At 37.7% G+C, this 22,750-nt stretch overlaps 1 protein-coding gene across 1 annotated transcript in view; it reads right to left on the bottom strand.

Moving 5' to 3' along the window:
* Positions 1–6,046: 6,046 nt before the first annotated feature.
* Positions 6,047–22,750, bottom strand: part of MCPH1 (microcephalin 1) — a 90,135-nt gene continuing 73,431 nt past the window's right edge. Inside the window, exons 4-5 of the mRNA XM_010185942.1 lie at positions 9,148–9,385; positions 6,047–6,253 (exon numbers count right to left, since the gene is read on the bottom strand). Coding sequence (XP_010184244.1) covers positions 6,198–6,253; positions 9,148–9,385 — 294 coding nt within the window. The 3' untranslated portion in view covers positions 6,047–6,197. The remainder of the gene's footprint in view (positions 6,254–9,147; positions 9,386–22,750) is intronic.

Raw genomic sequence — 22,750 nt, 5'->3', positions numbered from 1 at the left:
GTCATAGCAATAGTATTGTGAAACCACCTCTCTCTGCACACTCCTGCCCAAAGACCTAGTTTTCTCTCTCTTAAAAGCTCTAACTGTATAGTTTCATGAAATCTGTCATGAAGGAGGAAGAAGCAAACCCCAAGCAAACTCCAAACCTGCCTGGACTGGTAGTACCAGTCCTTTCACCACCTCACATGTAGCTGCATTTTTTTATGTGTATCTAAGAACAACATGAAAGACATTGTGGGACATTGATAAATCCTCCTGGGAAGTTACACCCCAGGGTGGTTCTGTCCCTAGTGCTGGTTCGGGTACCATCCAGAGAACAGAAGCTACCAGGCAAACACCACAAGCTGGCATGGGAGAAGTCGTGTGGAGGTTCAAGTAGCATGACCTTGGGGTGAGCAAGGTGTGGACGTGTGGATCTGTTGGCAGGCTGGGAGGGATGTGCCTGCAGCGCTGTGCCACAAATCGCCTTCTGAAGGATGCTGACTCCAGCTGTTAAAGAAACTCGTTGTCCTACATTACACCTGGCTGCTCCCTATTAACACCTCAGCTCTGCACAGGGGTTTGAGCTGCTCCTGGGTGCTCAGAGTTGTTTCACATCTGTACGGACAGAAGAAAACCTCTGCTGTGCCAGCTCCCAGCAAAAGCTCTTAGCAGCCACCTGTGCTGATAACCTCAGTGCCAGCTGTTATTTATTTAATGCTGGCAGTTTTAAACCAGCTTACTGTCAGCTGCTCCCGATGCTGTATTAAGGGTAATGCTCTTCCATTTGGTCATATCATGCAAAGAGCTCATTCTGAAATACACCAATAAAGGGAGATCAGAAATAAAACTCTGCTTAATGCAATAGGACTGCAGCCATTTGGTTTTCTGTTATATAGATCTGTCATTAAAGAAGTCAGGCTGCTGGCACAGACCCAGACTTTTTCATGCTTTTTCAGTTTTCAGAGCAAATATTCCAATTTTTTCCATGGTTGTGTGTTGCTCTTCAGGAAAAAAATAACTTTCTAGACATTATTCCTGGGACACCTCCATTTTATGCTCTAAAAGTGTTAAAAACGCAGCTCCATCCAGCCACAGTCCCTACTAGGAATTACTAATTAAAATCACTTTTGCCTTACAGTCCCTAAGCTGATCACAGGTTTCACCAAAAAATGCATGTGTGTGCTAGCAGCTTCCCTGCACCAACTGTGCTGATAACACTTTACCACATAATGGAGTCATTCCTAAATTACATTCTATATGGATCAATTTAGATAAACAGAAAATCAAGTGATGCAATAGTTTTTACTAGTTGTTTTTATTTAAAAAGTAACAGTCTCCAAAAAGTTTACTATAGCTGAATCAGGAAAATATCCAGAAACATAAAAACAGCTTAATAAATCTGTAGTTTAATCACGCAGTACCAGATGGCTCATATACTAGGATGACTGTGAATATTTAGAGGCTTTTTACTCACTACTTATACACACGCCAAACGCAGTTGCAATCTAAAACGGATTTAAAAAACAGAGAAAAGGGGAAAAAAGAGATGTATAATCCACCCACCTTACGAGTTTCTGGCAGTCTTGCTTTCAAACACATCCTTAGAGGATCTCAGAATATTAGTCACTTTAACTACAAATAAATTGTTTTAGATCCTAATTTAATCACAATGATATACTCTTTGAAGAGGACACCTATTTTGCTGTCATTCTGACATAAGCAACACATTCTTGAGGGCCATGCCTGTGTTTGTGCTCTGTATTTCTGCATTTGTCAGTGTGAGTCCCCAGGAAAAGCATGGTAAAACCTCATCTCATCTCTGGAAGAGGAAGGAGGAAAGGGATAGTGGTGTTCTGAGCATCTGAGTGGTTTCACCTGTACCACCAGTGCAAGTGAAATGACTTAAAATAGGACCTGTGGTGAATCTCAGGAAGGAATAATACTTATTTTTGCTTTTCAGTTCATTTTCATTTAAACAGATTCCCAGTCAAATCAGGCTAACTTAGAAAGATCTTTAATCACGATAATGTAGTTTTGTTAGAGACAGCCTTTAGCAGGGGGGCAGGAACTATCTGAAAAGGAGAGAACAGCCGCTGAGCTAAGTAATTCACAAATGAATGGCAAAAATATTCATGCAGTATAAAAAAGGTAAGGTTAGTACAACCACTCCTCTGCAAAAAAAGGACAGAGAAAGAAAAAAGGAAATTTTTTTAAAAAAAAAGTATATTCCTGATAAGGCGAGCCAGGTACCAATTTGTAGAAGAGGCAGCGCAGCTGTGCTGTGCTACAGCAGAACGTCAATTAAGCGCTGTATGTTGAAAGGTCTTAGCACTGATCAATTCAAAACTGCCCATGAATCAGTGATGCTGCACATTGCTGGGTTCGGTGCCTTTTCTTCTGCGTGTTACCATCCTTAGGACCTTGATATCAAGTGCAGGTGTATTTTCAATTGGTGGATTTCTGACAAATGCAACTTTTGACACATCATCATTTCCCTTCCCATGCTGGTTTGTTGAGGGGACGGCCAGAGTCGGTGTCTTCTGCTGTTCAGGCCTTGGGTAGAAACGCACCCTCCTTCCAACGCTGAGGTGGCTGAGAACTCACACTAGGGCACAGGTGCTGTTTGTGTGAAAGACTCCAGGCTATAAACATGAAATATTATTTATTTTTTACTGCCTGTACAATGTGCTAGTCTTTGGATTTAATTCTAACCTCTCCTGGGTTCGCTATGTACTATTACAAGCAATAGTCAACATGGATAGACAGCACTCCCAATGCCCATGATGTGAGACCAAAATTAGGCTATATTTACCTGTGTATTACAAAGTTTGCAAGAACAGCCAATAGATAAGGTTTTCTATCAAACCATAAAACTAAACTTATATGCAATTGGCAGCTTGTTATATCTGAAACATTTTCATTTAGAAAAAAGTATCTTAGACTTTTCATTTTCAAGTCTGTTACATGTGTGACTGATGAAGACCAACAAGTTGATCCAAGAATTTGCTATTTAAATAGCTGAGATTAATCTTAGTAAGATTTATGAGAAAACTGATTTGAAATGTTACATTATATAAATTGATAATGACAGATATTTTAAGGGTAGTAGACTTAGGAAATGACTGCAAAATAAACTAGGAGGCTGTAACATTCAAAGTTAAGCAATATAATTCAAACAAATTATTCTGATATTTACTGGGAACCATATGTTCACATGTCACAACTTATTTAAGTATTCATATTTTACTCTATAGTACTTGGCAACTAGTTTCTTAATAAATGGGCTCATAAGGTCAAGGGTGGAGACTAATACCACATTACCAGTGCTCTGCAGTAAATAGGTAAATAGTTTTTATTACAAACAGTACAATTTGTAGACACACCTGATTACCAGTTTTGCTGTCAAACATACCAATTTTTGTATCAAACATATTTTTCCAAGCTATGATGCTGTTAAAAATGTGCATGTCAGAAGACTAAGCAAGGAAAAGACCTTGGTAAATTGTATTTTCTAGTTTATATATTAAAACCGGCTTTATAGCACTTAGATACTTGAGATCTTAACCTTTTAAGTTACAGGTGCTCAGTATTTCTGAAAGTAAAGTCAGTTTAATTTTCTGTCAAATCATCATAACTTGGAGCTTTTCCTTTAAGATGTATGTTAACATTTTACAGACCAACTATACACGTGTAATTTGTGCCTGAAACAGCCTGCCACGCAGATACTGCTGAACTTGTTCTGAAGAAAAAACTTTAATCCTCCAGTTTACAGAAAATGTACATCCAAATCCCTTGAAAAGCCCAAGAAGTCAGGACTTTGCTATGGAATGGCAATATTTAAAAACCACTGTACCTTGATTGTTCCATAATATTTCCTTGAAATCATTACTTTTACTACAGAGTTTCAATTGCCTTACACTGACAGTACTCTGAGGCGAGCACTGGGTTTGGAAGGTGTGAGTCGAGAGCTTCGATTAAGTTACTTGATAATACATTATTCTTTATGTGATAATACATCACTTTGATGGACCTTGCAAATATTTAAAGGAAGTTGTACATTTATAGGTAAATGAGTGTTACACAACATACTTTACATTACTTTGGACTTGCTAAAAACAAAACCACCAGTTGAAGAGGAATTTAACACATCTGCATACATTTTTCAAGCATGCCTAAGGGATTTAATGATATGTTCAATTTTCAACAGATTTTAGCACTTGAATGATGTGTTGTCTCAATTCATTTGACTCAGGATCAGCAACTATTTATGATTTAGATGTAATGTAGACAGAGTTTGAAACTCATTTAAAGGTATTGAAATAAAGTAATATGTTAACTATGCATCTGAACGTAATTACTGAGTTTCAGTTACTTTTGGAAGCTCAGTTTAGCAGTGCAAGTTTACACCAGCAGTTGTGAGTTAAACATGATGGGATGCCTTATCCATTTACCAAAGAAACTTAATTAGCAATGGTCATGAAGGTATGGCAACATGGGCCTTCAGCCATCCGCAGAGGCACTCGAGATAGAGGAACCTAGGGGACCCATGCATCTGTGCTGACTACACCGGAGCTGGCTCAGGCACGCTCCCCCATGCTGAATGCACCTCTTCTACTGAGTTGGCCAAAAAGCAATTGTATGTTTTTTAATAGATGGACATACATGTCTTGAAATGCAACTGACTTCACTTCAAACTGCAGATTCATTGTGTAACTTGACAGCTGTCAGTCCAAGCTTGTTTTAGAAAAGGAAAGTGCACGATTTCATTAACAATTACTTACTTGGTGTCGATTTCAAAATGGAAAATCAAAAGGATCATTTTTATTGTATTTTGCTGTGTTACTTCCAAAAAGGAAAAAAAACTGTGCATGCTCATAAAGAGTTATGTGATGTGTATAGTGAAGATGCCTTAGAACTCCGACAGTGTCAGAATTGGTTTGCTAAATTTCAGTCTGGAGATTTTTATGTTGAAGATGCACTACGCTCAGGAAGGCCAATCAAAGTTGATAACAACAAAATTGATCAAATCCAATTGGCATTTAATGACACAAGAGATTGCTGATAATCTTAACATACTGAAATTGAGTGTTGAAAGCTATTTAAAACAACTGGGATATGTTAGGAAGCTTGATATTTGGGTACCACATGAGGTCAAAGAAATTTATCTCACTAAGCACATTGACATCTGTGATTCTTGAAATGCAAACAAAACAATGCATTTTTTAAATGAATGATAACAGGTGATGAAAAATGGATCATCTACAATAATGATGAATGAAAGCAAGCGTGATGAACCAGCTCAAAGCACTTCAAAAGCAGATACTCACCAAAGGAAGGTTATGCTGTCAGTCAGGTGGGATTTCAAAGGTATTGTGTATTTGGCATTGCTTCCAAGGAACCAAACCATTGATTCGGTCGTGTACTGTCTCCAACTGCATAAATTAAATGATGTAATCAAACAGAAGCATCCAGAATTGGAGAATCACAAAGGTGTTGTGTTTCTCCACTATAATGCTAGACCACATCCAAGTTTGGTCACTCATCAAAAGTTGTTGCAGCTTGGATGGGATGTGTTACCACATCCACCATACTCACCAGACCTGGCACCATCAGACTACCATTTGTTTAGTTCCTCACAAAAGGCCTTGAATGGTAAAACCTTCACTGCTGATGAGGATATCAAATCGTTCTTCAAAATGGTTTTTGCCAAAAAAGATAAGAACTTTTTTGAGCATGGAATCATGAAGTTACCAGAAAGATGGCAAATGGTAATTGAACAAAATGGACAATACATTGTATAATACAGTTTTTGTTTCCCATAAAAAAGTCACCTTTTATTTACCCAGAAAAAAATGCAATTACTTTTTGGCCAAACCAGTAATTGCACTGTAACATGATCAGCTTCACTTAGAGAGTAGAAAAGATCTTTCCACTTCCTCCCAGTGCATAATGATACATTCAACTTTTAGGTCCAAATGACTTGAACAAATAAATAAAAGCAGGATTACTTTTATTAGGGAAGTACTTTATTGTAACAACATAAAGATTTCACAAGATGACCACTTACACAAGTAATAAAAATGTAGAAAACATTTCCCTGTATTTATAAATATACAACTTGTGTTTTCTTTGAAATTTTATTCACAACTTAGTTTTTTTGTTGAATCCAAACTAGGTTTGTTTTCTTACAACCATATGGAAGCTCTCGAGTTCGCTCACAGCTGAAAAATGTAGTTTTCCATGGGACATATTGTATGCTGAGTGATTGAATCTAAAAGAAATAAAAAAGCAGGATTATTTAAGGTAAAATGCACAAGAAACAGATTATAAAGCGACAATGAACTTCAGAACAATTTCTGGTATAAAAGTTGGTGGAGCTGAGAACGCAGAGAAGGTTCCTAAAAAAAAAAAGGCAGTCAAATGATAGTGTCACAAGAACGTATAATTTATTTATTTTTTAAAAGATGCTGCATTCTCTACCTGTATGCTTTTTATTGTGGTCAACTTTAAGTGAATTAATTGGCAGTCAGTATTAACAGCAGAAAACAGGTTGCCACAAACCAACCGAATTGCAACAGTGAAGTGTCAAAGATTAGAAAAAAATTCAGATCTTGTTTGATTAAGATGGCCATTTTTAGGTGATACTGTTCATACTATTATGTAAACAGTTGCTGAGTAAGAGACTGAGCTTCAAACACCTGTAACCTTCCTCTAAAGTACCATATAGTACCATATCTCCCTCAGCAAGTTTGCAGATGACACTAAGTTGGGAGGGAGTGTTGATCTGCCTGAGGGTAGGAAGGCTCTGCAGAGGAACCTGGATAGACTGAATCAATGGGCTGAGGCCAACTGTATGAGCTTCAACAAGGCCAAGTGCTGGGTCCTGCACTTCAGTTGCAATAACCCCATGCAGCGCTACAGGTTTGGGGACGAGTGGCTGGAAAGCTGCCAGGCAGAAAAGGACATGGGGGTGTTGGTGGACAGCAGAATGACCATGAGCCAGCACTGTGCCCTTGTGGCCAAGAAGGCCAATGGCATCCTGGGGTGTATCAGAAGGGGTAAGGTTAGTAGGTTGAGAGAGGTTCTCCTTCCCCTCTACTCTGCCATGGTGAGACCACATCTGGAATATTGTGTTCAGTTCTGGGCCCCTCAGTTCAAGAAGTACAGGGAACTGCTTGAAAGAGTCCAGCGCAGGGCCACAAGGATGATCGAGGGAGTAGAGCATCTCCCTTATGAGGAGCGGCTGAGGGAGCTGGGTCTCTTTAGCTTGGAGAAGAGGAGACTGAGGGGTGACCTCATTAATGTTTATAAATTTGTAAAGGGCGAGTGTCAGGAGGAAGGAGCCAGGCTCTTCTCTCTGATGTCCAATGACAGGACAAGGGGCAATGGGTGCAAGCTGGAACGTAGCAGGTTCAATGTAAACATGAGGAAAAACTTTTTTACTGTGAGGGTGACAGAGCACTGGACCAGGCTGCCCAGAGAGGTTGTGGAGTCTCCTTCTCTGGAGACATTCAAAACCAACCTGGACGCGTTCCTGCGCGACCTAGTCTAGGTGATCCTGCTCTGGCAGGGGGGTTGGACTGGATGATCTTTCAAGGTCCCTTCCAACTCCTGAGATTCTGTGATATAGAAATACGTCTTTTTTCTGAGTTTTGATGATTCATCATATAAAAACCATTAGCTAGAGCTTGAAGAACAGTGCCCCATGAGCAAGATGTAACAGTTAAAAAAGAATCCATCAGACTGCAAAAGAGAATTGAGAAATATGTAAAGGACACAAAGAATTCAGTGTCCTTTTTCATTAGCAGCCGGATGCGCAATTCCTTCAGCCCTTGGATGGGCCCCTGCAGCTGCCGCAGGCTCCTGAGATGCTGGACCTGGGCTGAGGCAGAACTCCATGAGAGCAGCAGCAGAGTGGTGTGTGCCACATGAGGTGCATGTCCCTTTAGATCATTACCTTCCTCCATCTGCAATTTATGACCAGAGTATGACTACACGAAGCTTTTTTGTTTAGTTTACTACATCGTATTTTTAGTCTTGCACAAACCTCTGGTTTCCTCATTTGGTCACTTTTTTTTTGGCCATGCTTGCTCTTTACGTCTTCTTTGAAGCCAGAGAAAAGCACAATAAACAGTGCTGCCTTCTTACGCCTCTCTCTCAAATCTTCACAATTTTATCTTATACTCAAGGAAGTCTCAAATAACACTTGCAGTCAGATGGGTGGTATTTCTTTAGTGGTATTTTCTTTCAGGTTTTAAGTTATGATCTGATAGTATTAACAGTCAAGAGATTAGGGCTTGTCTAGTGTCATATAACAGCAGTTCATGTAGTACGTTTATTGCTAGAGTCTGGGTGAGGCACTTCCTAAAGGAGTTTGACATAGTGTATGACAAAAATTGAATCTTATTTTTTCTAGTTTGTAAAAGAATCTCATTTTTTCTGGTATGCTTTCTTTTTTCATTTTTTGAAAAATACCCTTATCTCCTCTGAAAAAGAGAGTGTCAAACTGGAAGTTGTGAATCCTACGTAGATTATCAAAAGCTTTTCTTTCAGGGTGAAAGTATTGCAATTTTACATCTGATTCCCTGCAAACAGATAACCATTAGAACTGTGGCGTCCATGATGGAAAAATGATGGACTAACATTTCTTAGAAACTTAACAGCAGATTTTAAAAAGAAACTTTTTGCCAGTGAAATAGAGACTGCATAAAATTGTCTATCAGATGTATAATATATAATTAAGGACAGATTATCACAGGGTGCCGTTACCATATTTCAGTAGTGCTATGCCAGTTTATACCAGTTAAAAAACTTTCTTAGTACATCTAAAACTGAAATACATGCCATTTTAAAAAGCAATTCTCCTTTGGAGTTTTCCCATAATGTACTTTGCTCTAAATGAATGAATCATACAAAAGATACATTTTAAAATCTTTGGATGAAATTCATTCTAGGTAAAATTACAGTAGTGGGTACCAGGACCGTAATAAAGCAGTCTTAGATGTAAGAGAAAGTCCTTTCCATGAAGACAACTTTCCTGATAACCTACTGTAGCAGTCTGTTCCATTTTCCTCCCTCCAAAACCTCAGATTAGTGAGCTAATTACAGTCAGTTTTGAATACATATTCCACAATATTTTATAGGAGTTGAATTTTAGTATCTTACCTAATATCCATTTTTCTGATAAACACCTTATTTCCTGATACTTCTTCCCTGGGTTTTTCCCTATACAGATTTGTGCTTGACGTAAGGCTTTGCAGATTTTTCCTCCTGACAACTGTATAAGCTCAATTAGCTTTTCACAGGGTGGCTGACTGGTAGGAGACACAAACATTACAGGCAGGTTTGAAAAGAGATTCTGCTGGTATTTTCCTGTTGATAGGTGACGCTGAAGTCTGCAGATCTATATTTGAGGAAACAAGGAAATTAATATCCCATGTGTTACATTTCCACTTAAAGTAAAACTAATCCTTGTCTTCCTTAATTCAGAAAAACAGAAGTATAGTATATGAGTATGTACTTTGCTTTTTCAGACATACCAGAAACTCTGGAGTAAACTATACAAAGGATTTGCTGTATTTTATTGTTTTAGTTGTTTTGGTTCAATAGCTTAAATGTCCATGTAGGATATACTTGATTGATATAATTCCCAAACCAGACTTGAGACTAGTTATAAGTTGGATCGGTTACCTGTAAGACTTCTTTAAGCACTTGACAGCATTATTTTTCACCATAATAAATCTAGCCATTGCACAGAAATATTAAAGAATATTCAAAATAATTATAGTCTTTCAGCAGAAATACAAGCCATGAAACCCTTTACAATATACAGTGCTCATCAGTTTGTATCAAGGAGTTTTAAAAACATATGTAATTCAGAGTTTAAACTACTTTAGGACCTCTTTTCCCCTCCTGTGATCCACTGATATGAACTGTATTTTGTCTCAGATGTCTGAAGTGACACAAATGTACCAGAACTCAGAGCAAACCATTTCATGTAGAATCTTTAGCCTCCACAAAAGCAAAACCAGTCGTCCTCTGTGCAGCCTGTAACACTTGATCATTATAATAAAAACCTGCTTGATCTATATGAGGCAAATTTTCTTCTCTGTATATGCCAGGCAGGACAGCGCTTCAGCAATAAAAGCAATTTCCTATAGCAATAATGTGCATAATAGCAGTGCATACAACAAGTGTACACACCATGGGAAGCAATATAAAGTTTAGATACTAAAATTTAAAAAAAAATCCAAGCTTGTATTTCTTAGGGTGAGTTTGCTATTGAGCTGCCAGATTAATGTATATAGCATCTCTGATTCTGCATCTGTTGTCAAAGTTTAGAAAATTTATGATGAAATTGGAGTTAATAGTAAGATGAGAACAAAAATAAATGTTCCATGTTATGTGATGCTTGCAATTTTTCATACAGATGATTAACATGAGCATGTTCCGTAGAGAAAAGGTTGTGCTCTATATATTGGGGTTATATGAGACATCCGAATGTGAAACTGTAGTCAGTAAAGAGGTGTAAGTGCAGCAGTGGAAGAAATGACTTGTTGAGTGGATTCCTTCCTCCAGTCTTGGCACACACCCGCTGTGAAACCAATGCACTTAAGATTTTAATGCAATAATATATGTGCTTAGCAGATGTGCAGTCAAATTAAGAGTCTTCACGTGATTTACAAGGGTGTGTAAAGCCAAGCATGGCATTTTCACCGATGCTTAGATAAAAGTCAAAGTGAATTGATTTAGCACTTCTGATCAATTAGATGAAGCATCAGTGAAGTGTGAAGCCCATAAGACTTTATAGCTTGATGGTTCTGTGCCACTGTCCTCTCTGCTATTCTTGGACAAGTCAATCCTTCATTAATAAATAATTCAGTTTTCTCTGACTGTTAATTCCTTGGCTGCTCTCCTGAGAATAAAACTGAGTTGATTCCTTACCTCTTGAATTCAGCAAGTTATGAAGACAGTGACCGCTATGGATGAAGCAGGCCAAAAAGACTCAAGCACAATCCAAGAAATACCCTTTATTTTCTATTCTCTAAACTTAAGTTTATGAGTGACATGGCACCTAATCCTGTCTCACTGAGGTAAAATGGCTGCTAAATAATTTTGTTGAGGACAGCATCAAAGCAGAGTTACATTGCAGACCTTGAAGGACCCAAGCTGAGTTCAGAGGGAGAGTAAGTCCTGGCCAGATGAATGATGCATGGGCACAGCAACTCTCAATCGCTCATACAGTGAATATATCTGATGGCCTTTCCTGTACAACGTTGGCACCCGATACTTTACACATGTGCAGAAGATCTGATTTTGGACTTGGTAGGGTACTGCTTACGTCCATCTGAGCAGAATGCTCTTCTATGAATATCTGGCTGCTGGGCACCTTGATGTCTTGAAATACAGAAAACTAAGCACTGTACATTTTTAATACATGGTATCAGATTTGGAATTTGGTAAAAGCACCATTGACTGATGGGTCTTACGGGGCTTTGAGGCCATGATCAGTGTCTTAAAATGGGACTAGCTCAAGGACATAAACCACAATTTCTGATGTATAGAGAAGTGTCATGATTTTGGTGTTACTGGGACTGTGATCATTCCTTTTTTGTGACTAAAAAACTTGTGCAACTATGAAACTACAGAAGTGCTTGTGGTAAGCCAAGTCAACAAATTGAATAATGTACTACAGTGGAAAATAACAATCCCTTCACATCAACCTCAGAACAGCCTCAAGACAGATGCATTGCCATCTTAGTTATCTGACATAGAGCTCTCTGGAATTGTTTATTGGGACAAATCGGCTGCAGCTGATAGAAGACAGACAATTACCAAGAGACTTTAATGCTAGTTTATCTAAAATAAATTGAACTTGAAAAGAGAGAAGTTACACTGTTTTTGCCAACCTGGAACTTAATGATGAAAATTATTACGATTAAGAAGCTGTTATCTTAAACATGCAGTAAGACATGTGTTAGATAGAAAACAGTGAATGCAATTCCTATATTCTAGGAAATATGATTCAAAATTGCTAATTGTATTTCCACTTCCTCAAACATTTTCCCTGAAAGGGTTTATTTGCTGCCACTGTAATGAAAAGTCATTAATATGATACATCTTCCTATACAAAAAACCTGTTTGATTAAATTAATATTAAAAGCAAATGTCTACCAGCTAACTATCATGACAGAAAATCCAGATTTTGAGCACCTTCCTCACCTGATGTCCACAAATAACATGCTTTATTCTATATGCTTAGTATATATTAAGAGAAACCAGGAAAGTTAAATGCCACCATGCTATAAGGATGATTTTCTTAAAATGCCTTTAAAATTCCAGCGATGTGCATTATCAGTGCATTTGAGAGGAGGACAGGGCAAGAACACAATACATCTCGCTGGCATCGTCAAAGGAGAGCTTCCGCATGGACCATCATCTTTATGTTTCCTTCGTCTGGATCACCACCACCACAGCTCTTCTGGACGCATGGGTCTTAGAGCTAGGGAAAATAATTGCATTTACGTGCAGAGCTCAGAGAGTAGTCTGAAAGCTTAACTTTGCTTTCTGGACCAGTAACCTGAAGGAAACGCCACTGGCAGTTGCAGAAGAGACCACTATCTGACCACACAGGGCTTGGTGGTGGGATGAGAGGACACAATCCAGCTCTTACCCCTGAATTGACTCAGCTGCCTTTGCCACATCAAAGCCTCCACGGCACACCAGGGGTGCTCCTAGCCTTTTGAAACCATACATATTTCGTGTACGCTTTTACAAATAAATAAATAATTCCTCAGCAGAGACCAAGCCTGGGAAAATATCAGACCACAAAAGTGACCATTTCCACACATTGTGTATGTATCAGTTGGTAGTTACAGTTACAGTTGTGTCAGTCCCTGTTATAACAGACAGCACCAATTTTACTTTCTAATTATGTGTGTTACCAGATGGACAGAAAAACAAAATGTTATAAAAGCATTTATTCACTTTTTTTGGTAAGATCCTAAGTGTTAACCTCATTCTTCACTAACTGGATGAACGGCAGGAAGACTCCTCTTATAGGTATGTCTTTCTCATAAATGTACTGTTAATTGCACCTAAATTTTGAAAAAATATCACTCTTAACAGAAGTAAAATTTAAGGAGAATGTATGATAAAGAAATAGAGCCTTTCTTTGTTATTTAAAAAAAAAAGACAAAAAAATTCACCAACTATTGTCCTTCACCACAAGCCAAAAGTGCATATATTATAAAAACCCCAAAACTTTGAAGCTTTGCCTAGAACTTTATGAAAGTAGCTCCTGCTGGGTGCGGTGCTGGAACAAACACAAAACCCCATAAAAGTCCCAGGATGTGATCTTTTCATGAGGTTCAAGAGATAGCCACCAAGTCCTACAAAGGTGTTATCTCTGAATGGATACCTGAATCCATGCAATAGAAAATCTAAGAAAATAATTCTGGATGTACTTGGAAATTTTTCAACTTTGAAACTGCAAATGTCCTATATACAGCATGTAACTTCCAGAAAATAGCACATGAAGAAATTTCAAGTCTAAAATGCTATTAGAATAATAATATTTAACAAAAAATAAATGGTGAATATGGTTATGATTTATTACAATTAATAGAAATTCTACTTGTAGGCTAGAATTGAAAATGTGAAGTACTAGCTTCAAAAACATATACAATGTAGCCACCTGTAATAATTATACACATCTGAAAATTTGTGCATGCATTCCACAATCAATGCATGCATTATGGTAAATCTTTAGTCTTAATTTCAAGTACTCACTAGCGATAAATAAATCTACAAAAATAAACTTATGATTTATTTTATCATTACTCTTTGAGAATTTCACATAGGGTTGGAAACCTTACCAACACCTATTTGAAAAAGCTAGTTTTAATGAAGTATTTACTGAACCTATGGAAAGCTGTAATTATATCTTGGTTACTGTTTCTTGCAGAAATAGTAAATACATTTTATTAAATGGAAACAGCAGACATAAGCTTAAAGAGAGAAGATTGTATATCTTATGGTTTATATCTATCCAAAGACCAAGTATTACTTCATTTGAAGTTGATGAGAAATTGCTCATTTTCACTAAAAAGAAAAGGATCTGACTGTCGGAGTCCTATGGATTAATTCACCACTCTGTAATTATAAAAAGACAGAAAACCGTAAGACTGATGAAACAAAAAAACCCAGACTTTATGGTTTGATAATGTACAAATTTAACAAAAAGAGACACATAAATAGCATATTCATTTAATATAGTTGAGTGATGTTGCTGGGGAAATACTAAGCTCCAAGATTTTAATATTCATAAGATTTCAGTATGGATAAATATACTGGCCAAGTACTGTTTATGTTTTCAGTTACTGTAATTCTGTACAAAGACCTTGTGAAGAACGCACTCAAAACTACAACACTACACTTGCATGGTTATATGCATTTTCAGACAGTCCGTCACTTAGTAAATATTTAAAAGAAAAACACATATGTGGAACCCCATGTACATGTAAAGATCAAGGACTCACACACATCCACACAAGTGGAGCATCAGCTTCTGATAAAGAGAAGCACATTGCAGCGTGCAGACTTCTGAAAGTACAGTTATCCTGCAGGGAGGAATTTGCAGAATCTGCAGGGCGCTACAGGGATCAAGGAAGTTTGTGTTAACAGTGCAGTACTCCTGCAGGACAAAGAAGAAATGCTCTCTTTTCATCTTCCTGAATATCAGGTTTAACAGGAGAATAGAAACTAACCATAGAGCGATTCTAATTTTGTAGGAACAATGTATGACATATATTTTCTGCTTAAATTAAAAGCTCATAATTTCAGTTGGATTTCTTAGAATTTATTTCAGCAGTTTGCTGATTTTTTTAAACACATTAAGAATACTAACATTGAAATAGTATTCACTAAAAGCTTTAAAATTACATTGAAATGCTGTACTAGATAAATAAGTTGGTGCCCTCCAGTATAAAAGAGCATGCTAAGAGCTGGAAATAGCTTCCTTCAGGAAACTGTTTCACAAATAAATTGATCCCCATCTTTGAAGAATCTTATCTAAGTTAATGGTACATCACATGGATGCAGGACCGCAACTGGCTCAAGCCGTACTACCACACTATTATCTCAACAGCACCCAGAATCTTAATTCCACTCTTTGGATGAAATGCATTTGTTATTTCTAGTGATGTTTTTCGTTCTCAGAGCAAAACTCAAGTTGCAACGTTCATGTAAAATTTTTACAATTATTGCACCCTCATTTCTGAATATTGGAACAACGCCTTCTTGTTGGTTATCAGTGTCATTTGGCTAAAAGAGAAGCTCCCTTTCTGTCAAACTGGAGAAGCACAAGCCTTCAGAGACAAAAGTGAGAACGTACTTTCTGAATGCTTGATAAGGCTACATCAGCACCCCAGCACATGCTCATAAACCCAGATTACGTATAGGAAAATTCGGTATACATTTGTGCCGTAAAAGACGAATGGTGCACTGAGCCGGGAGCCAGATGCAGAGGGAGATAGAGTGGAAAATTCCAGAAAAAATGTCCAGAAAAAAACAAACCCTCAATGTCTGGTCTTGAAAAATAAAAAGGAAAGTAAATGAAGACAAAATGGCATGCAGTCAGTATGGGATTATCTGGAAAATTCTTCAAGACACAGTTTCTTCCCCTCCTCATTATAGTCCTTCATGTAAGTGTTTCCTGGCCAAGGCAAGGGTGAAGGGGAGAACACTTGAATCCAGACAACTTTGCCAGTATTGCTTCTTTCCACTGCGTGTTGGCAGACAACCTCGCTTCTCTTAAATCCCATGGACTGATAAGAAAAGTTAATTTCACCAATTTATTCTCTGAAAGACCGAGTCCCAGAGGGAATACTATATGAAAATGTTTGGCAAATAAATCTACTGTTTGGCAGATATTCAAAATTATACTGGAAGATGTTTGAACCGTTTTTTCCGGCATAGCAAATTTTTGCAGGAAAAAAGATAACAAATTCACTTTGTTTAATTTCCTTGTTTTCCAGAGGTAGAACTATTTTTAAATGCTATGCAACATCAACATTATCAACTATAGATTAATAAAAAAACAAATTAGGAGAAAACAATAAGTTTCTTCCCTTATGAAGTATGACTTGTAAATCAAGGAGCTGTATTTCCAAAATACATCACTTAAAAACACTCTGCTAAGATTGTAAGATATGATCACTTTACTATAACTATTTGTTTATAACTTCAGAAAGATTGTGAATTAAATATATTTGCATTTGGTTTCAATGCAAACCGGTTCTTTTTAAAATTTTAAAAATTCTTTCATTACAGAGTAGCTAATGAAAGAAGGATTTTTTCAAGGTTAATTTAAACCTTCCTTCAGAAATACCTCAAGAACTTGTCCATTCTTGTTTTTGTCTTATTTCAAGAAAATTAAACTCAAGTGACTACCAGGCAGTGATAACACTGCAAACTGCAATTGCAAATTTCTGTCAAAAGTCTGCAAATAGTTACCGGTTATAATTGGGAGTTGTCTTCCTCACCTGAATATCAATAGAGCAGCACTGTGCCATGCATTTCTTTGAAGCCATATACAAGTGTGGCACATACGACACTGAGCCCTGCATCACTGGCGTACCATGAGCATGTGCATGTGACAAATCCCCACGAATCCCAGTAAAATGCAAAGACAGAAATTCTCCACCTCTCATACACAGTCTAGTCCAATACTTATCTTCTCTTGCAGTTAGAAAGGTTTTCTTAATAATATAACCTAGGTTGCCTTTGCTGCCTTTTGAGCCCATTACATCTTGTCCTAGTGCCAAGGGACATGGAAAACAATTTATTCTCTTCCTATTTGAAACAACCTTTTAAATATTTGAAGCATATTATCATGTCTCCTCTCAGTCTTCTCTTCTCTAGACTAAACAAACACAGTTCTTCCAGTCTTTGCCCATGGGTCATATTTTGTAGACCTCTGATCATTTTGTTATTCTCCCCTGGATTCTCTCCAATGGATCCACATCTTTCCTGAAGCGCAGTGCCCAAAGCTAGACACAGTGCTCCAGCTCAGGCCCCAACGCTGCTCGGCACACTGCAGACAATTCACGTCTCCTAAGTACAGCATTCCTGTTAACACATCCTAGTGTGCCTGGTTCTTTTATTGGAATATGACATAAGCGACATCGTTTTGAATCCTCTAAAATACTCAGTTGCTCTTTTGGCAGAAATACCGCATTGTCAATTTCATCTTGTGTTTCTGCAGGTGATTATTTCTCCCTACTTTGCCCTTGTCATTACTGGACTCATACCTATTTCTGATCACTCCTTGTATCTCTCATGGTTATTTTAATTCCAACCTGCTGTGATTTAACCCTGGTAGGCAGCTAAGCACCACACAGCCGCTTGCTCCCCCTGACACTTCAGTGGGACAGACAGGAGAAACAGAAAGGTGAAAGTGAGAAAACTCATGGCTTGAGTCAAAGACAGCTTTGAAATTAAAAAAATGGACAGAGTCTACAGTTCCACTACTTTAGGTCATGATTAATCAGATTTTCCAGCCTGGTAGCTTAACAAAATCCTAGACAACAAATGCAGTCTACAGATGGGGTAGTTGTTCATTTTATGCCAAAGATTCTGACATGTGCTGGTGTGATGGCCTTGTTACGTGTATGATAAAGAGCTGATCTGAGCGTATACAGATCCTCTGTGCAGCAGATCGAAGTGAGCCATGCTGAATCCATTTTGTATCTGGCACTACTGGTGGGACTCTCCGTCTCGCTCAGTTTTTAAAGCCCATATGCTCTCAAAACTTAAAAGGAAATAAAGTAAAATCAGAAAGCCTTTTCCCTTAACTCAGCTGACAGTTGAAAAAAATGCAGTTGAGCCAATGTACAGACCAAGAGGATCTCAGCCTCCAAATAATTTGCTTTGGACAACTACCCATGACTTTAGAAGGTATGCAATACATACATGGACATGTTTGTCCCCACAGCTGACAAAGATCTATTCTTGCTGGGTATATCCTCACAAGACCCTCGGCAGAAAAGATACGTTCTTACTGGTTTAGATCAAGCTGGGACTGCACTTTTGGTTCCCACTGTGGAGCAGCCATCATGGGCACAGACTGTACTTCTTTTGGATGAAATACAGTCAGTAGATGTGCTTGGTTCAGGGGAGCGGACTGAAATGAGCCCAGAGCTCTGAAGCACAGGTTGTGGTCTCAGCAGCAGCTCATGCACTCTGCGGATCTCTTCCCATTTCTCTGTGTTACTGCCTTATAGATGCAGGCACAAGTGAGCATGAAGTCACTTCTGGCAGATGTAATGGGGTAGTGATATAGGTATGAGATGCTTCTTTCAAACTGAATTATTGCCAGCATAAAAATAATGACCTCAACTAAGTTTAGCCTACTTTTTTAATGACAACAGTTGCAACTTGCCCTTATTGTTACCTCATAGTTCATTCTTACATAGCAACAGGAAGGAGGAATATCAGTTGCATCTCGGCATTTATCCCCTCATATGGGAACCGTACACCCACATTTTCTGTATAGTATCCTCTAGGCTTACTGAACTCTCTCAACCCACATAAGGCCAATTGTTTGTTGTCTTTTTTTTTTAAACAGACTAGTACCTATTGCACATGAAACTAGTACCTAATCTGTGGGGGTCATTAATTTCAGAGGAGTAGCTTAAGGAATGAAGTATTAATTAATTAATAATTACTTAATTAAGTAAATTGCAATGTTTAATCATATGGGAGTAAACACATCTGCATTCACACAGACTGAAATAATACATTTCCAGCTAAGTATACTTCACCGGTGAAAGGCTGCACTGAAGCAGAAATTCCACAAGCTAATAACGTGCTGCAGTTCATGGAAAATAACTTCATATTCCCCATGGTTAATTACTACATATAATGAAGATACAAGGCATGGAAACCCAGTATTAGCATAAAATAAATTAAAAAATATAAACTCATTTCAACTACCTTAGACTTTTCAGATGCTGAATAACATTGGACAGTCCAACTTTCTCTTTTAATCAATACAGGATATTATGTAGCAAGCTTCAAGAATGACATTTGTTTTGCTGGCTTAGGGATATGGGGAATCCTTCCATTCGCCTTTAACAGTAAATGATAAATCCAGTGCTGTCAACAGTTTTGCTATACCTGGCAAAGTGCAGATGAATAATGCTTTGATAAATAAAAGGGTTTTCTGTTCCAGTAATAACAAAATGAGTGATCTTGTTGAAAGGAAAAGCTTGGCAAATGTGAAGGGTTACACAGATGCTCCCAAAAGGCTCTTTCCCCAAACAGTTGCATTAACCCACAATAAAAGTAATCTTAACATTAAAAATAATTCCTAGTTTTATCTTTAAAACATGAATATGAGCCCTTTGGTCTACCTTAACAGACTGAAATGGTTTAAGTAGAAGGCAGAGTACATTCTTCTCTCTATTCTTTAGATTTATCCGAATGCCATTGCAACGCCCAGCAGTAACTCAGTGTGTGCCAAACATGAATATTTTTAAGCGTCATTTGAGTTTTAAAGGCTACAGTAAGTGATGGGAACACAATCGTCTTGGGAATCTACAAATAACTTTAAAAAAAGCTCATAAATCTGGCTTTCATGGTTTGGTTTTCAACAGCTTTATGAAATATGTCAAAGCTTGAACACAGTGAGTTCGTTTTCCTTCAAATGTCTTAGGATTGACTTTTCTCAATCTTTTTTTGATATGCTGCAGCAAGACAAATAAAATGGACTTGGCATTAAAAAACAGGCATCAGCAAATCACTTTTTTAAAAAGTTGCTTTTTTATTTTAATTTTTTTTTAGCATCATCAGGGGAAAATGTACACTCTGAGTAGAGCAGCCTAAAGTATTCCCTCAACAAAAATATAAAATAACTCTGTTCAGCTCCCAACATATTACAACATAACAGACCACATATTAATGAAAAAGTGATGTATAACTAAAAGCTGTTTTTTTCTTAAATTGTTTCAAAAAGATGCATGGTAATGACTGAGCACAGCAGAAACCCAGACAGTTGCATTCAGAAGTTACACACAAAGCTCTGTAGTTACAGTGAAACACTTGCACTACAACAATCATTAGCAGGCAATGCTTGGTTTTTAAAACGTGAACTAAAGGGTCAGTTGAAATTACATTAATGGTCAACAGAGAAAAGTCTTTAAAACTGTGGGAGAACTACTGAAACAAACCTGCTCAGAGAGGTTACCTGGAAGCACACAGCTGCGCCACGGCTGTGGAACTGCCAGCTGCGAAACCAGACCAGGTTCAGGCTGCTTGCAGAAAATCCTGGTAGAGCTGCCATCACAGCCACCTCTGGTCTACACTTTACCTGATTAGTACTCCTTGGCAGCAGTGCTTCTTTATGTGTAATAACATCTCTTCTTCACTTAATCTGTGTCAAAAACTGGAAGAAATGATCCCACAGGAAGTATGGGAAGCAAAGACATTTAATCCTCCAGCACTAAGAGTAGCAAGAGGAGCTGCTAGCACACACAGAAAAAAACCCCACCCAGGTGTTTAAATATTTGACCAGGTGCTTTTTATCACTCATGTTTTAAAATTACAATTACTCAAGAAAAGTTTCTTTGAGAATACCACTTTCCTCACAGGTGCTAAACAAAGGACACAATTAACATTTTCTACTTAAAGACTTTTTTAATGAACTTTTGTACCTTTCAGCGTGACAACTATATAAGATTATAGAAGAAGGAACTTTGACTATATCGTGACAGCAAGCTGGGATGGTCTTATGTATAGCTGAGGGAGAACGATTTATGTTGTGAATACAAAGTAATTTTAAAGCTATGAAAGTTGGTAAGGTAAAGGCAGAGTATCTGACACTAAATTTATTCTCTTTGCGCTTCTTCTTTTTTTTTTTTTAAACTAGAGCATTTTTCAAGTTAATGGTAAGCATTTGAAAAGGGTTTATTTTAATAAAGGGAAAAATAATTCACAAACCACAATGATAAATTGTGCATGGTACCACATGATGCCCTTCTAAAAAGAACTGATTCCAATATCTGTCCTGAGGAGCTGACAGTTATCAGCTTGTGAGCTGATACACCAAACACATTTGCAGCATATTACCTCACTGCTTCTTCTCAAGAGTCTGCAGGAGGCAATGTAGACACTGTGTCAGTAAACTTATCAAATGCTGGAGGAAAACAAAAGTCTAGCATTGGATCTCAGTTGTTGCTGTGAATAGGAAGAAGCATTATTTAGAATATTATCATACGCCTGATTAGGATTTCAAATGCATTTGGGATTTCAACATGTGATAACTTTTCCACTGTTTTCTTTTCTACCACTTATTTATAATTTATTCTTTTTTAGTGACAAAGATAACAGAGCAATATTCATTTGACTTATCTGATATTTGCATTTGGTCTTGCAGGAACTACCTTTATGAAGTTAAATAAAAGTGTGACTCTAAAGGTGAAGCTATTAAAGTGCAGATCTAAAATGGCAGCAAGATTTACCAATTCACAAAAGAAGTCCACTCCTGTTTACTGCAAAGGTAACGGTAATCTTTTGAAAAACTTAAAAAAAGAGAAATATTGTTATAAATTCTATATGGATTTTTGTTTTGTTTTAAATTTGAGCTTGGCAGCTATGATATGGTTAAATACAGAGAATGAGGCAGACTTATTATGGTAGTGGACTTTCAGTGACTTCTCATGCTAGCTGGGCAAAGTTTGTAAGGTCAAACTGCTGACCCTGTCCTCCTTTCTGAGTTCCTTTCCTATGGTCCTACTGCTCTTCATCTAAGAATGATGCAGGACAGAGAGGCTGCTACTTTTTAGTCTGTCTGGTTTTATCTGAAGTGCTTTTAGTGAGAGCAGAAAGCCTTTTCAAAAGGTTGTCATTGCACAAGCAAGCAGTTGCAATTTGAAAACCAAAGAATACTCAACAAATACTTTATATAAAATATTAGCAACTGATTTGAGTTTAGATGCAGGATAAATACTCTGCACAGAAACAATTGTGGTCTTCAAGCAAGATTACTAGTTATTTTCTAGTCAAACAACTGGAGAGCTTAGATAAAATACAAATGCTTAATAACTCGTCTCCTACACACCAGCTTTCTAGTAAAAGCCTGTAAATATATATTTACCATCTCTGGCTCTGTCCCAATCCAGAATTCCTGCTAAAATCAGTGGGAATAAGGTGGGCGTATCAGGAATACAGCTTTAGCCTTGTAACAGTAAAAACTACCACGATGTAACAGAAGGGGCTGTTTGTATCCATACATGCTATACTAAAGTATATACACTACTTGGAGGATGAGGAAAAAGAATCTAACCTAGCTAGCCCTTCCATAAGGGCAAAGGTTTAAAAATGTCCTGCCCACACACTGCATCATGTTTATTTTTATTTTAAAATTATATTAACTTTAAAATTTAGGAGCTGACATGATAGTTCTAATGCTGTCCATGGATTTTTTTCTTAAAATAACATTATTGATGAAAGTGCTGATGCAGCTATTGTCATGCTATGGACCAGTACTGGGAAAGCTACAAAGCCATCATTGCTCAGACTGCTGGTGGAGGAAAGGAGAACTCAGTGCACAGCACTGGCGTACTCCGAGGGTTAAACAGAGGAACAGCAATGATGGGATTTGGAGGGAATTCAATAAAATCCTTCTCATTCAGAGGCAGCCAGTGTCATACAGACCTGGAAGGAAGGGAAAAGCTGTGTCTTCCATAGAGAAGATACACACAAAAAT

The sequence above is a fragment of the Mesitornis unicolor genome, unplaced genomic scaffold, assembly GCF_000695765.1.
Source record: "Mesitornis unicolor isolate BGI_N332 unplaced genomic scaffold, ASM69576v1 scaffold12470, whole genome shotgun sequence".
Lineage (NCBI taxonomy): Eukaryota > Metazoa > Chordata > Aves > Mesitornithiformes > Mesitornithidae > Mesitornis > Mesitornis unicolor.
The sequence above is the reverse complement of the archived record's forward strand: the minus strand, read 5'-3'. Positions and strand labels throughout refer to the sequence as shown.